Below are 18,439 nucleotides of genomic sequence, written 5' to 3'. Positions count from 1 at the left end.
TAATTAACCAAAATACATGACATCATTAAGTAGATTAAACTTAGTAACTAAAATAAGATATAATTTCAAAATTCATCAATTTTGTGAGAAAATAAAATTTATATTAACCATCATGTAATCTTAAAATATTTTATTAATTTAAATATAATTTGCTATTCATGAAATTAAGATAAAAAAGATAAAAAATATAAATGAATATTGTGAGCAAATTTGCTCTATCACCTTATTAAATGTTTGACATCTGTCATATGTGGTTATTGTAGTTAACTATAGTCAATTTTTTTAAAACTAATATCTTAAGTGTTAAATTGTTAATTATGATGAGAGATAAAAAAAAATTAAGAATAAAAAATGAAAAAATAAAAAACCCTTCAGCCCCAATCGATGTGCAAGAGCCCACCCCTTCCCCTTCCATCTTTTCCGGCAGCCCTCCTTCAACGCCGGCGACACCTACCCAACCCCGTCTGGAAAATTTGAGCCTCAATCAATTCATGACATCGATTGAGGCTGATGGATTTTTATTTTTAAATTATTTTTATCTCTCGTCATAATCAAACTCTTTAAAATATTAATTTTAAATAATTGACCATAGTTAACTACAATAATGACAGATGTCAAGCATTTAGTAAGGTGGTGATGCTCACCTTTGGATGAATATTTTACATGTACTGCGGAAGGTCACCATCATGGCAGAGTGGCAAAGGCAGAGACTCTCTCTGAGTTTAATTTTTTTGTGCACGTCCATGCGAATCAGTCGGCGGACAAGTGAAGTGGCCAACTGACCATGACTCCTTTCTAAATAAAACACTCGTGTCTTTCCACCACCACATAAAGTCACCACCAACCTCTTATTTCAAATACAACCACCTGCTCTTTTTTTTTTTTTTTTTCTGGAATTCTTAATAGAACTAGCAGCTTACATGGCTGCATCAATGCAAAAAATAAAATTAAGTAGAGTTTGGTATTCTATGGTGAATTTCGCATGCTTGTTATTAATTCAGTTAGTCTATAGTACATATATTCATTATATTGTATGACTTATAAACAAATTTAATGGCAAAATTTAATAGCTTAATCTTTATGGTAACTCATATCTATAAAATGATTTGAAGTCTGTCTATTTTTAAATAAAATAAAGAAAAAAAGCATTTAAATTTCAAAATATGTAGTCCTAAAATTCTAATGCATGAAAATCATGTTCCATAATTAATGATTGCTAAACTTGTGCGCATTAAAAAAATTGAGTATGAGTAAAAATAATAGTTTATTAACATAAATAATGCAATTAATGTTGTAAGTGGAAGTCCTTAATCACAATGGGATACTCAAGCAACCCATATCTTAAAAACAATAATTAGTTGCTTTTGTCTTTGATTAGGCATTTGTCTTAATATAGTTGAAATGGACTAGCTAGCGAGTCCACCTGTGTGGCCGTGTTAAAAGTTAGTTAAGCCGTAAAGAAAAGATACTTAATTCGGGTCAAGGCTTATTTCCACCTACCAAATGAAGAAATAATCAAACGAAAAACTAGACTTTGATGTCTTATAAGAACAAAACTAGGTAGTAATGAGATTTTAGAGATTAATTGATTGATGCTCTATTAAGTTCTTGTATGCATTTTCTAATTCCCATGCACCTTTGTATAAGTTTATGTCATTATCTGATATATATTCAATAAAGTACCAGAAAAAAATAATCAAGAAGCAAATAATATCCTAGTTAGGTGCAATCACACTCAATGCTCAGGACTGAGGAGGAGGAGGACAGAGAATATCTAACAACTACATTAAAATCAGAAGGATGATCTGATACTTAGCTAATTCTTTATTCTTGGTGTCAACAATTTTTGTTGAGTTCTAGACCCACTCCAAAGACTTCCTGCCCCCAGCCATTAATGTTGTTGAGTTAGGAAAATTGGTGGATGGTCATCTGGGAAGTACTGATCATAACCCATAAACTAACATTAATTACTTGTTTAATTATCTGCAGCAAAAACATTAGTTTAATTACTTGGATTATATGTAGGAACAAAAAAGAAATAAAGGGAACCCAACAAAACAAGGTACAAGAACAAGATATATATTATTTTTCCAAATCACCAACCCAATTATTATGTTGTGGTAGACAGCTACAATAGCACTAGCTACACTGTTTGATTTAGAGGTGTCAAACGGGTCGGGCCGGCCCGAGCACGACACGGCACGGCACGATTAAAATAGGCACGGCACGGCACGATTAAATGGGCCGGGCTGGGCCGAAGTTTTTAGCCCATCGGGCACGGCACGGCACGAGCACGACACGGGCCAAGCACGGCACGAGCACGGGCACGAAATGGGCCCGAATTAGGCACGACTATTTTAACATTGTTTTTTCTATTTTTAAAGAACTTTTCAACAAAAATATTCAATTTTCATGAAAAATAATGTTAATATTTAATTATAAATAAGAAAAAATATCATAAGATTAGTTTTATCACCATAAAAAATAAAAATAAAAATAGGTCCGTGGGCCGGCCCGTTTAAGGCACGACACGAGCACGAATGGCCCGCGGGCCATGGGCCGTGCTGGGCTTAGATCTTAACTATATGGGCCGGCCCGAGCACGGCACGAAAGCACGATGGACTCAACTTAAACGGGTCGGGCCGGGCCGGGCCGGCCCGTTTGACACCTCTAGTTTGATTTGTTCCCTGCAGCCCAAACCTACACGGCTACACCCACTTTAACAAACTCAGGGAAATAGAACAATACTCAACCCATTTTAGCAGGAGGACCAAGTTTTTTTGGCCAATAAAAGTAAGAGAATCCATAGCTACATTTACAGAATCATTATACCTCAGTTTAGTTTATGTAATATTTGATGAAATGCATGTAATATATGGACTTTGTGGATTCAGATCCTTGACCTTAATTTGAAACCATAACCTTATCGTGTACAGTGCTTTGGGGACAAAGGTTATAAATGGCTTAGACTAGAGAATATAAAAATTTAGAGACACAACATGAGCTTCATCGGTGGCTGCAACCATTAAAATCCCCATGTTCTTGAAATTTATAGCTTGCTTGTAAAATGTAAAGCAGCACATGGGAGAGAATTAAATTCAAATTAAACTATTGTGAAAAAATATTCAATTGGATAAAACTTGTGCACAACAACTCTTAGAACTTTTCTGGGCTCAGCCCACAGTCATCTTGCTAGATTGGTAAGAAGCCTGGGCACAAGCAATTAGGCTCAAGATCAGGGCCTGAATTGGGCCGGATTTCATTTTCGCAGGGACCAAACTTGGTAAGAGACATATGGGCAGAGGGAGCATGTAAGAGGTGGGTCATAGGCTCATAGCCATAGCGAGGGGCTTAGCCATGATTGAATGCACCACATGTTTGTAACTTTGTAATAAAGTAATTAATGTAATAATATAACAAAAGCAAAAGGACAACCACCCACACCTTCTTTAATTTACCATCGAGTAAAGAGTGAGGAATGACCCTGAGCTTTAAATGTGTGATGGCCCTAGTGCCCTACTACTTATGAGAGAGAGAGAGAGAGAGAGAGAGAGAGAGAGAGAGAGAGAGAGAGAGAGAGAGAGAGAGAGAGAGAGAGAGAGAGAGAGAGTTGTGCTAACAAAGGTGAAAACGTTAAGGAAAACTTTTCCCCAAAATTACATATAAATGCACATTTTTGCATCGAATTGCACTCTTAAAATGAAGCAAGCTACTTTTCATTGTTGCGGAAAATTGAGAAGGTTTCCAAATTTGGCTAATCCAAATTGCAAGCTCGCACACATTTTACATACAAAAAGTTTTCATATTATTGTCCATGCTTGTATAGACTATAGAGGAGTTGGGTCCCTATAACATGGATTCATTACTTTCATTGGTCCAAGTACAACACTTTTTTTTAATATATGATAAATTAATATTTACTAGAAAAGAAAAGCTATGAAATTAAGTCTTGTAACATTCCCAATTACCAATGGTAGAAGCAAAAAAAAAAAAAAAACCGGAGTTGGGTAGGTGTTGTTTTGTGACACCTAAATTGGACAGGCGAGTGAGATGACTTCAATTGTAATTGAGCATTCGAACACTTTACAAATATATATTTGTAAGTGCAAAGTGCAAACGCTCGAACGTATGTTAGCAAGTGCAAACATTGAAGCTTAGTCTAATTGGAGGGATAAAGTGTTTGCCAAAATCTAAGAAGAAAGGTAGTTCCTAATTGATTAAAAATTCCATTATTGATTGAAAGTCCAACAATAGGGAAGCTATGTCACGGGTTTCACCAATCACGTGCCCCCTAAACAACTAGAAAAAGGAAAAGATAAAAGCGGGTAGGGTCGTCACGGGTCAAATCCTCCTCTTGCTTTGGTTCATGTTTGACATCAAGTTGTGACTTGTGAATTCTTGATAACTAAATAAATGACCATATACTTGGCCAAAAAAAAAAATTAATGACCATATTATTATTATAAACGCAATTTTTGTACCATTCCCTCTGTTTTCTTTTCTTGTTCTCTTATACGGTTATACCACCTTGTTATTCTCTCCTTAATCCTCATCTTATTGGTTGGTTATTTGCTAAGAATTAAGAAAGCAGCAGCAATTTCTTCGTAACAGCTGGTTGTTGAATTTTGACTTATTTTTCCACTAAAGCAACAACTCCTTTTTTGCTTATCAAGATTGAGACACACATTTGACTGCAATTTTTTTTTTTTTTTTGTGGAGTTCATATGAATATATGATATGTGAATATTGGACTGAGGTAAAACAACAGTCAGTGGCTATAAAAAAATGCAAAAATATGAGTAAAATAAATTGCTAAAATCATAAAAAAAATTCACCAATTTATAGATGAGTATTTCGTTGATTTAAATATGGGCACATTATGAGATTCATTTATTTTTAATAATAAATATCATAGAAAATATATGCTCAAATTTCTTTGGTTCTTCCATTAATTTAAGGGACAAATGCATTTTTAGTCCATGTGTTTTATCTTGCAATTAATTTTAGTCATTGTATTTTCAAAATTACCAATTTGGTCTATGTGTTTATGTTTGCAAGTAATTTTAATCTACCATCACCAATTGTGGCGGCGAATTTGTAGTGAATTTTACCTATTATGCCTAATAGAGAGAGAAAGAGAGAAAGCTAATAGGGGAGAGAGGGATGAAAAAAAGGTGAGGATGATGGTGGTGTGTTGCTCTCGGTGATGGAAGAAAATAGATGGATGATTTTAGTAGTAGTGGACTAAAATTGCTTGCAAACATAAATATATGAACTAAATTGACAATTTTAAAAATACAAAAATTAAAATTGATTATAAGATAAAACACAGTGACTAAAAATATATTTTTCCCTCAATTTAAATATGGGTTCATAGAAAATTCTCTTTAATAATCTAGTTCAGTATTCGCTGAAAAAAATTGCCTTGAATTAAGTATATTGATTTTGTGCAAAATAAAAATTTTTTTTTTATAGAAAAAATCATCTCTGCAAATGGTCCTATCGTGGAAAGAAACAAGAGCAAGAAGCCAAGAACGTGTCAATTGATTATCTAGTACAGCTCGTGCAAAGTACAAGGCGGTGTGAATTTTTTCTGACCGTCCGATTGGTCAACAATCTAGGCGACCATGCAGTGCTGTTGAACATCAACGGTCCCAAGCATCTCTGAGGTCAACGTAGTGGGGATCAGGAGGTGGGGCTTGGAATACGTGAGAGTAGAGAGGCATATATCCTGACCAAACCCTTTTTGAGTTTTGAGGCCCGAGACAGACAGACAGATAGAGATCCAAAGAATTCAATGCAGCCCAACAACCCTGTCAGGCTCCATACGTAAACCCCCATATTATTTAATTCAATTTACCTTCTCTTTTAAGTTTTAAGTTTTAACCCAAACAAGGCAATTAAATTTTTTTTTACAACCCAGTTAGGATTTGCTGTGGTAAAGTGCATGCTAGAGATCCCATCTGTTTGGTACTCACCATTGATTTCTCATTGTGTGGATCTCAAGGAGAAGTGAGGGGGGTGCATGGGATGATATTTTATAAATTTTTCCATTTTTGTGTCATCAAGTCCAAAATCTGACAAGAAAATGCCAAATGCAAATTGACAAAGGAGGATTTAAAAACTCTGTAGCATACAACACTTCGCAATCTGCACCACTCTCTTCCTTGCCCTTTTTCTCACTGTTATGTCAGTCTCTCTGCCTCTGGACTCTGGCCTCCCGAAATTGTTAATATCCAATCCAACCCCACACACCCAACAAGCTCAAACTGTTATCAACAAGTTTACCAAACATAACATAACATAACAATATTATACCCTCGGATTGTAAATTTATAGACTTATACATTTAGTTAAGAATGGACTTAATTAGCTTACCTTATAATATGAAATTTTCATAATGTTTTTTTTTTGTTTAAATATAATGGGTTTAAAAACTTTATGTAATGCATTTCTTTTGCAATGACATGCATTGAATGCCTTTGTTTTTTTCTTTTGGGTTTAACACTTTAATCTACAAACCCAGAAAAAATAAGAAAAGAAAAAAAGAAACACACACACAAGTTGACATTCTAATGTTAGATAAAAAAAAGAAGCTGACATTCCATTGTGAATGTGGTAATTGGTATTGGCCTTTTCTTCAAGTTTCTCATCAGCTGTGGCTGCTAGTCACATACGAAAACCCGTGAAACTCTAATTGATTTGTAGCCTAGCGGCAGCACATGGCACATTCAAATTTCAATTCAGGCAATTGAAAGTGGGCCAAAAAACACTGGTTTTGTACTCTGTTCACCAAATTAATGTTTGAATATCTCAGTTATTTAAGTAAGCTCGTCTTTAACCACTTGAGCTAAAGATATAAATGTAGTCATTTTGATTATAATGGTTCAAGTTGAGCCCAAAATTAAATGATATAGTGACAACCACGCATCAGCACTTTTCAAGACTGATTCTATATGGTAACGGTCCAAGTATATGACATTATGACAGCATAGAACCATTAAGCTCTTAATTGGTTTTAATGGCGTGCAAAACGGCAAACGTGAATATTAAGCATTCATCAAAGCAGCAGAGACAAAGAAGAAAAGTAGGACCAACATGGGTTCTTTTGCTTTCTTGCAAATTGCTCAACTTATAAGCACATATTCTTAAATCTTAACACATGGCTTGGCTTGGCTTGACCACTAGATCCAAGCTTGGTCTTCTTCTAGGCATCGACCATTTCCAACCACCCCTTATAATTCATACAACTTGATAAAACAAAAAACAGCATTTAATACAAGTAGGTATTTGTCCAATGCCTACAAATGAGTTATTAGCTAAAAAGTATTCCCATCAGGTAATACAAGATGGACATAGAGGAGGAGCTCAAAAGGAGAAATTCTACAACTGTGCTATTCCTTTCTACAAGGAGAAGATTATCCATGAAAATCACCATATATAAAATACATTAAAAAAACCAAAAAAGAAGAGAGTGAGAGAGATAAGAGTAGAAGGGGTTGTAAAAAACACTTTTTTATGGGGGTTGTGGGCAAATTACAAAAAGAAGAAGCAAACAACTGTCTGTTGCAACACTGGCCTGTGAGGCTGTGACACATGGTTTGGCCAGGGAAAAAAGGTAACGCTAGGATACAAGAGAAAAGTAAAAGGTGTGTTGTAGGTAATTATAGGCAAGGAAAGAAAACCAAGGGAGACCTCTCTCTCTCTCTCTCTCTCTCTCTCTCTCTCTCTCTCATTGTTTCTTTGTTTACAGTCAATCAGTCATAGATCTTTGCTCAAGTAAAAAAGCCCTGGTGCAAGAAACAAGAGAAAACCCAAAACCAGCTAGGCCCTCTTTTTCATTTTCTCACCTTCCATAACTTAAGGTTATGATGATTGAGTGAACCAGACAAAGCTTTTCCTCATTGTTGTCCATTCCTCCCAAAACCCACTACCTCATACCTGTCATATCTCCTCCACACCTTTCAGAGCTCTTTTCTCTCTCTGATTAGACACCCTCCTGGAAAATGTTCATGCAATCTCTGCTGGGTTGGTTCCACAGTGAATCAATTATCTTTTTTTCTCCCGGAAAATGAGGGAAAGTGGAGGAAGAAAATAAAATAAAGACAAACAAGTGACAGAGATAGGTAGATACCCAAGTCACTCATTCTTTTTCTTGCTACATACATTGTATTGTCTTCTTCTCTATCTGGGTCTTCAGCACTCAAGCAGAAAATGAGGAAGCATGGGTGGCAACTTCCGTACCATCCTCTCCAGGTATCGTCTCAAAAATCTTAGCATTCTGGTTATGGCTCAGCCACTTCAATGTCTTAATTTTGTTTGTGTTTTTGATTTGTGTCTCTGAAGGTGGTGGCTGTAGCTGTGTTTATGGCGTTGGCCTTTGCTTTCTATGTGTTCTTTGCTCCTTTTGTTGGAAGGAAGATTTTTCAGTATATAGTGATGGGCCTCTACACCCCTCTTGTAAGCCATTTCCCTTAAATCCCATACTTTTATTCGATTTCTCTACTCATTTTTGGTGGGTTCAGAACTGAGATCCGTGCTTTCTCTACTCGTTGGCTTATGATTTATGCGTGTGGTTTTATATATCTGAAACATTATTCTCCAATCTGGGTTCTTGCCCGTTCCAGTGTGTTTCAATTTATTTTGGTAATTTTACCCGTGGATTCTTTCAACTATGTAATGAACTTGTCACTTTAGCTGATAAGGGAAATGGGATTCTTGTCTTTTAGCCTGTATATGTACTTTGTAGGGACTCCCGATTTCTGAGGTCCTTTGGAAGTTTGAAGTAATTGCTGCAACTGTTGCAAGTCCCTCTATAGATGAACAAACAAGCTCAACCGAGAATATTTTTAGTCTGTGCAGCCATTGCTTTAATATCAAACCACTTGTGTGATTTTGTAGATAGGTAATTTGAATTTCAAGGCGTCAATCAACCATTCAAATCCACACCAACATTTTTTTAAGCAATAAATTCCAAACTTTAATTTCGCATTGCTGTTGTATTTTTTTTATTCAAAGAAGTAGTTAGACAAAAGGCTCAAGGAAAAATAAAGATGTTACTAAGGAAAACATTTAAATTGGATGATTGTCTGTGTTTATTCATGAAATCTAGAGGCTCTGAATAGTGTGTTTGATGTGCCAGTTAATAAAGTTGTACATGTACACTTGTCATGAATTACGTCCATTATATTAAATATTACATATATTCTCTTGTCAATAAAAAGTAACATCTCTGTTCTTTTCAGATTACATGTGTCTTCAGCCTATATATTTGGTGTGCAGCTGCTGATCCCGCTGATCCGGGAGTGTTTAGGTCAAAGAAGTATCTCAACATTCCTGCCAATGAAAAGCATACTAGTACAAAAGATTCTAAACTATGTGGGGAATCAACATCATCAATGCATGATGCTAATTCTGTAACAGTTGGAGGAAAACCTCTGGATAAGGATGTGCTGGGCAAAGATGCGACTCCAAAAATGTCCACCAGTGATATTGCAAACAAGAATGCATCGTCAGAGCATTCGTCATGCTTCCTGTTGGCTTGCTCTCCATGTGCTTATATATGCAATTGCTCCAGTTCAAGTCAGGAATCTTCTGTGCAACAAATGAGTGAAGAAGGCATGTTCTATTGCAGTTTGTGTGAAGTTGAGGTGGGTAATGCACTTGAATTCTACCAAGGTTCATGCTTTTCTCCATACAAGTGTTACAATTGTGTTCTACAATCTATAACAAACAGTGGGAAGGATTCATTGGGGGTGTCGACTCTGCATGCTAGTTTTTGTTTTCACCTAGGACGTGTCCTACTGAAAAATGAGAGTGGTTTTGTTTTATGATTGACTAATCCCTCTTATTTTCCTTTAAAAAAAAGAGAGAAAAGCTCGAGTAAAAGTAACCTGTTAGGGGATCATTGTAGTCTTAACATCTTCTCAAGCTCACATGGCTTGCATCCCATTTTACTAGCCACTCTCAAAATTATTGCATGGCTTTTGCTTTGATAGTGTATAAAGTTTACGTGATTCAAATAATTGTTCCCATGCAGGTTTTCAAGTATAGCAAGCACTGCAGAGTTTGTGACAAATGTGTTGACCGTTTTGATCATCACTGCAGGGTATACAGGATCTTGAATTGTTGAATATATTTTCTTTTTCTGCAGTGTAATTCCTCTAATGCAATTTTCATTTTGATTTTTGTAGTGGCTTAACAATTGTATTGGCAAAAAGAATTACCGACAATTTTTCACCCTTATGGTTACTTCTCTCCTCTTGGTAAGCATAAGCCTCCATCCTTTTCCTTCCTTGGGATATTTCATGTGGTCAGATGACTCAAACCTACAATCACTCACACGTTGTCTCTTGTATATCTTGTGAACCTTACTAGTCCTTTGAGATTGCCCTGATTCCAGGTAAACTAGGCCCTAGGATCCTCATAGCCTCATTCACTCTAGCCATCTACAAACATCTCTGGTCCCCTTTGTTGTGAACGAAAAAGAAATTCTAGATGGTATGCAATGTTTACAGTCAAATTTCATGACATGGTATTGAATCAAGTAAGCCTCGACTTTGACTCATTGGGGTCTTTAGAGGACTTTAAGGCAGTGGTGCGTTCTCTCATTTATCCTAGAGCTCTTCCTATTCATTTTCACCATTGGCCTTCCTAACTGTCAACTCAGTAGTCTTCTAATCATTGTCAAAAATATTGAACCATTCCTGGTCTTATATGGATACTTCATCCTGTTTTTTCTGTCATTATTCCCAAAAGCAACAAGCCAGAACCTGAAGATCACCTCAGAGTAAGCATTTTATTTTCAAATCATTATCATTTTAATTAATTATTGACAGGTATATACATGGTTTGTGCACCTTGGGGTTGAGATTGCAGCTTATTTTACAATGGACAACTGGAATCTTCGTGCTTATCTGCTGTATTATTGAGAAGAAGCAGTACTCTGTGGATATCTCTTCTAAGTTGGGAAGCAGTTTCTCTCTGGCTCCTTTCATCATTGTGGTGGTTAGTCTTCTGCCATTGTCTCTGTTTTCTAATTAAGCTGCAATACCTAATCAACCTTCTTAAATTCTTGGCTATTGCTAGTTTTAGCTGAATGAATTCTATATCTAGAGAATTAGTTTATTTGATTTGACCTTCTGTTCTAGAACTAATATAATCTAAGCTTGAAACTTTGCAGGCAGTGTGCACCCTCTTGGCTATGATTGCAACCCTGCCACTTGCACAACTTTTCTTTTTTCACATCCTCCTTATAAAGAAGGTTAGCTTTGCAATTGCTTCCTTTATAATCATGTCAATTTTTTCTTTTATATTACTCAAGTGAATCAAATCTTGATTATAATCATCTGGGTTCATGCTTATCATTGCAGTTTTGGGATCCATTTTTAATGCCTTCAATGTGTTTTTATTTATAGTCTTCCTTCTCATAGTGAAAAAAAAAAAGTAATCATTGTTAGACAAGGAAATGATTGTCAATTGAATATCTTTGTATGTTTCACCTCAATTTTCTTGTCTAATGGGTATCACTTAGACACCCTACCTTATCTTTTTCACACAGCATATTATTTTAGGTGAATATAATAAATTAATGAGCTAATAATGTTAACCTGAATGTGATATAGGGAATCAGCACATATGATTACATCATCGCTTTGAGGGAGCAGGAGCAAGAGCAACAAGGAGTTGGAGGTCAGCAGAGTCCCCAAATGTCTCCTGCAAGCTCACTTACTGGATTAAGCAGTGCAAGCTCCTTTACTACTTTCCATCGAGGTGCTTGGTGTACACCTCCACGACTGTTCCTCGAAGATCAGGTAATTTGACCAGCCCACCCTTTTGCTACAGTAGAACTTATAATGCTTCCCAATCTGTGTTTATCCCAGTTCTTAGCAGTAGAAGGAAAATGCACAGTAAGCAGTAGTAAAAGGAAAATACACAGTTTTGCCTGAATAATTTGTATAGGAAGTCTTTTATCTGGGTTTATTTTATTGCAATGTGTCGATAACTGTGGCATTTGCGTTATCTATAGCTGTTCTGTTACTGAAAGTTCAGGGTGTTATATTTTGACATTATTCGCGACCTCACTTTTTGATTAAGTATGCAAATTGGCACATTGCACTAGTTTGTCGCTATAGTAATAGACTGAAAATTGCAGTGAGTCAGTGACAATTGAGAGACTAAAATAAGGAATGTAAACTAAATGGGCTGATTAGTCCGTTTTGCTGTTTTGTTTTTCTTCCAGTTTGATGTTGTACCCCCTGAGACTGGATCTGTTAGTTCGTATGGAAAAAAAATGGTGGGAGAGGAACCAATTAAGAAGAAGAATACAGCAGTAAAGATCAGTCCATGGACTCTGGCAAGATTAAATGCAGAAAAGGTATCAAAAGCCGCGGCAGAGGCAAGAAACAAGTCCAAGATCCTTCAGCCTGTGAGACGTGATGCTCCTTTTGGACTAGAAAGAGACAGCAGCTTTGGCAGCAGTGGTCGCCGAATGGTTCCAAGGCCTGACAATAATAGAAGGCGAGCTACCAAGCGGGTGCGCCTCCCAGCTGAGCTTCCCGTGGAGGCTTTAACAAAGGGTTCAGCTAAAGCTGTTGAGAAAGGTTTTACCGAGACATCAACTAGTTTGGCCCCTCTTCAGCTTGAAGCCCGGAGTGCTTTCCAAACAAGCCGAGCTATGTCAAGCTCCACAGGGATTGTGGCTTCTTCTCCTGAGAGCAGTTTAGACTCACCTGACATCCATCCCTTTCGGGTGTCCTCATCAGGAGCTGAAGAGGCAAGGCGGCTGACAGGTCTACCTGTTGCAGCATCTCAGATGGGAATCCCACTATCAAGGTCAACCAGTGATGGGTATGAAGCGTCTGGTGGAGAAGATAGTGACAGGGTTCCTTCAAGAATCATCCAAAGGTCAACAAACTGGAGTAACCTTCTTTTTGGATCTGATCAGGATGAAAGGGTAGTCAAACTGAAAGCATCATCTTCTAGCCAGGCTAACACTAGAAAGCTCTGATCAATTGTGAGTTAATGAAACTTAGGCCATTTTGATTTAATTAAGGGGAACAGTTCAATATTCTTTCATTTGTGGGTCGTAATAGGCCTTGAGAGATGTTAGTTTCAGGGCTTCATGGGGGCATGACATGCGCTGTATAGAAATTTTATAATTTGGTTTCAACCGAGATGCACATACTTGGTGATGGTATTGTCTGAAATGGCTTGTATGCTGCCTTAATTCTCAATTTTGTCCCCGTGTGGGCTTTTGTTAACAAGGTTCCCAACCCAACCCAAATAGATGGCTTATGTTATGGTCAATGATTTTGAAAATGTGAAAGAATTCTTTCCGAGCATATTGGTTAATAAAAGGCGGACCTAAGTGCTCGCTCTCCTTCCTTTTCTCTCCTCTCCTTTATATCCTAATCATTCAACGTTATTATTATAACAAAATCATTCAACCAACGAGCTCAATCGCCACCGAAGAACATTATTTTCAGGTTTATTGGATGGAAAAATAAAAAAGTTAATAGCGGAAAATGACAGGTTTTGAGGGGATCATCTCGTGGTCAGAGAGGGGATTGTTTGCCGCTGAGAATGTATTAGTGGGCAATAATAGTAGCAGCATCAACGCATTGTGTATGGGAACTTTTCAGAGACTACTAGAGCCATCGAAAATCAGGTGTTACCTGCATAGGTTCATCTACCAGTGTCAGTCTTTTATTTTTTTCAAAGTGAGTAAACGTTAGCAATCAATTGCTCCTCCAAATGACCCACCCAATTCCTACATAGAGTCATAGACAAGTCGAAATTCTAAAAGCCATCACTAGCTGAATCTAAATGGATTGGAGTGTCCCATCCAGTTTGCAACCATGATCCCAGTTTAGAAAGAGGAGGGTTTCTCCTCTTGGAAAAAGGCAGCAGATTTTTCTTTGTCCAACTTGGACTGCTAGCATTTTAGGAAGAGGAAAGAGAGAGCATCCAAGTCCATAAAAAGCTGGCTAATGGTTACATCAATGATTCACTGGATTGAGAATGTTTCTTTTTTTTTACTAGTGCAACCAAACATATACATTGTGATAAGATTTCAATTGTTCTATGCCAAGGCACTTGCTCTCCCCTGTATTCAAGTCACTAGATCATAGGCACCGTTCAGAATAGCAACAACTAAAGGAGGCAACATACATGCACTTTCAATTAGATCAGACAAGTCAAATTCAAAACAATGCTTTTTCAATTCAATGTAAGAACTTTGCTGGACACTCAAAATTCATGCTGCTCTTCCTTGAGTAACTGGTCACTCTCGCCTGGCTTAAGCTGGTAATAGTGTAAATACCAAATCCCTAAACAAAGCTACAAACCCCCCACTCCAAGAACTAGAGAACTCTCCTAAACCCAGATTGAACCAGGCTAGTGAAGGATCTTGTACCTACTAACTTTAAGATCAACAGAGCCAAATGAGCAAGCAACTTTTTTATTGCAACAAATTATGGGAATTATATTAGTTGCGAGGGTTACTTGATAGTAGCTTGCCCAAAAGGTTAAAACCCTCATGCCTTTGAGACCAATCTTGGAAACCTAAAACAGTCACTTTCAGAGATTATCTATCATATATTCAAGCTGTTTTCGGAAGTACTTAGAGGCTGATATCATTTGCATAGCAGGGTTCCATTCCTCTACTCTGCATCAGAGAATAGGGTTGCAGGTTCTCATTTTATGTATGCTTAAGTGAAATCGATAAATCATTAAATGGTATCACGGTATCACCTCCTTCATAGGTTGATGTTAGATAAAGAAACAGCAAGTAAGATCTACAAAAAGATGAGGACCAGTTAACATGTTTAGTTTGAAGCGTCATAATATCAAAACTGAAAATTGCACCAATGTATTCGGCATCATGATTAGATAGAACTGATCATGTGACAAGGAGGCACCACCATAATTACTAAACTAAAACACCATACCATCTTGCTGAAATCCTAAAGTGGATTTACATTAAACATGGCTAGTGATTCTAATGCAACAAAAAGCATGATGGCTTCACTTCACATCCCAATTTGAAAACAATATAGCCATCCATTTCACACCATCATAAACACATCAAACTACATCATTGTATTTACAAGTCTCATATTATTTGCAGTATTCACATATCTTTGATTTTGTTCTTCTATGCACAAATTCGGATGAAATAAACGAGACTAACAAGGATCGCAATCACTAAAGGGAAAGAAAAGGGGTATTTGTTATGGCCATAACAATGGTGACTGACCTCCTATCAAGGATAGCCAACTGAAACAACATGAGGAACTTTTCCATCATCGAAAGGCAAGCTAACATACTCCCTAGCAAACTCCTCAGCAATTTCCATGGCAAGCTCTCCATGCATAGCCTTACAGTACATATACAACACAGTATTCGCCGCGGCATTATAGAGCAGAATATTCATAAGAAAAATCGAAGACACCACAATTCGCGCTACAAATAACCAACTCTTCCACCCATCAGTATCCCCATCCAAACCCAAGTCGGAACTACAGACAGCCAAAATCGCCCATAAAAACAAGAAAAACAACACCAAAGACAAGGCCACCCCTCTCATTCCCTTAATCAAATTCGCACTTCGGGTCAAGGCCTGGAACCCCCAAGTCGATTCCACCACAACAACCACAGAAGCCAGGAACCAGTTCACTTGAAGATACAGCACAACCAGCACCAAAGGAATCATAAAAATAACAATAAACCCAATTAAAAAAGGCGAAGAGGACTCCATATTAACCCCCATCAGCTTAAGCCCTCCACCTACCAAAGCCACGAGTAGCCCCCAGGCAAGGAAAACCAGTAAACCAACGATCTGGGTAGCAAGAAAGGTACCCAATAGGCGCAAGAAGGAAGCGGAAATGGACTTGATAGCAGATATGAGCTTGACGGGTCGACCATAGAAGCCGTGAAAGACACTGTAGGTGATTGAGGCGAGGGCGCAGAGAGCCAAGACGAAAACGAAGAGGGCGAAAGCGAGAGCGAGAACAAAGATTTTGGTGGGGATGGTGGGTTGGTGTTGACGAGGGGAAAAAGTTAAGAGCTTGACAAAAGCCTGGGAGTTGTTTGGAAATGGAGCGATGAGGAGGGTTTGGAGGGTTGGGAAGACGATGAAGGAGAAAGAGAGAGGGAGAAGGAAGAGGACTGAGAGGGCTAAGAAGTGGCGGGAGTGGGCTTTTATTATGCGGTTCGATCCGGAGAGCAATGAGAACAGGTGCAGAGGTGGCGATGGAGTTGCCATGGCGGATTGGGATTTGGGAATAGCTTGCAGGAGAAGGAAGCAAAGAACCAAGTCTTCAAGAAGATGAAGGATGTCAGTAGATTTCTAGTTTTTGGGCCTTGAAGATGGGCCCGAAAACTACCTGGCTCTAGGTTCTTGGGCTGGGCTTGGTCAGGCTTACATTTTTTTTTTTTTTTTTAAAGATTTGAATATTCTCTAAATAAATACAAAATAGGATTGCAGTCACCTGATTAAAGATATTAACAACATGTTATTCACCAAAAAAAGATATTAACAACATGCTGAATTTTAATTAACATGCTGTAAAACCAAATTGTACCAATTCTTTGCTGATTATTAAAACAAGAATAGTGCTTCAGGCACCACCTTATATCATCTCCCACACAGTGGCAGATCTAGGAATAATTGTTTATGGGGTCAAGATTCAAGTTTAGTGCGTGAAAGTCAACGGCGACGACACCTTTTGTGACGGCGAACTTCACCATATGCGTGAGAGTTGAATTGAGTTTGGGTGAGACTAGAGTCAAATTGGGTTTGAGTTTAGGGCCCTATTCATTCTCAATGTGAAAGGCAAAAAGAGGTTGTCGACATATGTGTTGTCTGAATGTTAAATCTTTCAATTTTTGTTTTTTAAATAAAATTATCAAAACGACGTCGTTTTGACAAGTCTCTAAGTTAAAAAAAAAAAAAAAAAAAATCACACCTCCTAAAACAAGTGATCCACTCTCTTCTTCTTCTTCTTGCCTCTTTCAAACATTTTCACAAACACCTTCCACCATTTCTTGCCCCTATAACTTAAAGGAGAAGCCATAAATTATGGGGTCAAAATTTTTCATCTAGAGGGAGATTTATGGGTTCATGGGGTCAATTGACCCCATTGACCCCACCTTGGATCCGCCAATGCTCCCACATAAGCTCAAATTTATAAAGTTGACAAGATGGTGCCTCTAGTATTATTGATGAAACAATAATCGATTTCTTTGTGTATTCGTAAATTGCGATGTTATCATTAAATAATACCCTTTGGACTTGAAGTGCAAGCTTAGGACAGTGTGATTTATTCATGGATATATATATATCTAGAATGTTTGTCATTGCAATCAAGGATATATAAGACTATATATGTTGTATATAAAAACAAAAAATTATAGCAATTATAAGGGTAATGCAGCTAATGCTACATAGACTCTATTCTCGATCACATTAGCTTATTACATTGTACCACATGTTTTGTTTTTATTGTTACATCAACTATTAGGACTTAATAAATATATCACCTGCAACATAAAACATAATTCGGTCCAAAAATGTAACTCCCCCAAGTGTACGTTTTTCATTGCAAAAGATCATAATATGATCTCTTGCCTGTTTGTTAGGCCAAATGAGTCTCAAAAGAGAAAAATTTATTTATCCCCCCATATGATACCCATGACATCTCTCTCCTTTTTTATTGGCTCTCTCTCCTCTGACCTTTTTTTTTTTTTTCTCTCTCTCATCTCTTGTTTCTATCTCTTTCTTTAAGAAATGTCACATTACTACAATATGGGGATATGTAAATTTTTTCTATCTCAAATTAGAAACTCCCTATCATGTTTATTTGTGTGTGGGTCTAAAACATTATTATTACACATTGTATATGACCATAACACCACGTAATATAATGACGTAGTGTTACCAATTCACTTAGATTATAACACGTGTATGATTTTAAGGGTATTTTTTAGGATTTAGAATTTTAAAAATTAATGATTATACACATGTTACAATTTATGTGAATTGATAATACTATTTTATTATGACACGTGGTGTTACAATTACACACTATAATTTCTTCTCATTCACTTATCAAATGATGTTTTATCCATATGTGATCCTTTATCCCGTTAGTTCTCCATTCGCTTTTATTTTTACAATTGTCTCAATATAAATGTAACATTCCAAGTTTCCAACCTTTATAATGAAAAAATTTCTACTTTATGACATAGCCTGACCAAATCGATTGGGTGAATACGTTAAATCGCTTGTTTTCTTGGGTAATTATAATTTTACACTTTTATCCCTTGTTCATCAAATTTTGGCAATAATGCTACAATAGACAAATTAATCTGGAAGATCTCTTTCCATATAATTATCAAATTGCTCATTCATAATGTGACATGCATATTGTCATGG

General features: G+C 37.0%; 2 protein-coding genes across 2 annotated transcripts; one reads left to right on the top strand and one right to left on the bottom strand.

The window, feature by feature from the left end:
* The first annotated feature begins 7,698 nt into the window (after positions 1 to 7,698).
* On the top strand, positions 7,699 to 13,193 carry LOC147295184 (DHHC-type zinc finger family protein). Its single transcript, XM_086234323.1, has 9 exons — positions 7,699 to 8,256; positions 8,347 to 8,460; positions 9,246 to 9,650; positions 10,040 to 10,108; positions 10,194 to 10,265; positions 10,879 to 11,007; positions 11,183 to 11,263; positions 11,625 to 11,813; positions 12,242 to 13,193. Exons 1-9 carry the CDS (start codon positions 8,215 to 8,217, stop codon positions 13,007 to 13,009), a joined length of 1,869 nt encoding a protein of 622 aa, XP_086090449.1. The 5' UTR covers positions 7,699 to 8,214; the 3' UTR covers positions 13,010 to 13,193.
* A 1,888-nt stretch (positions 13,194 to 15,081) lies between these two features.
* LOC147295183 (uncharacterized) lies at positions 15,082 to 16,301 on the bottom strand. The gene has a single exon (XM_086233300.1). The coding sequence runs from the start codon at positions 16,265 to 16,267 to the stop codon at positions 15,266 to 15,268; it is 1,002 nt and encodes a 333-aa protein (XP_086089426.1). The 5' UTR covers positions 16,268 to 16,301; the 3' UTR covers positions 15,082 to 15,265.
* Positions 16,302 to 18,439: the final 2,138 nt, after the last annotated feature.

Source organism: Dryas octopetala, chromosome 2 (genome assembly GCF_963921425.1).
Source record: "Dryas octopetala chromosome 2, drDryOcto1.1, whole genome shotgun sequence".
Lineage (NCBI taxonomy): Eukaryota > Viridiplantae > Streptophyta > Magnoliopsida > Rosales > Rosaceae > Dryas > Dryas octopetala.
The sequence above is the reverse complement of the archived record's forward strand: the minus strand, read 5'-3'. Positions and strand labels throughout refer to the sequence as shown.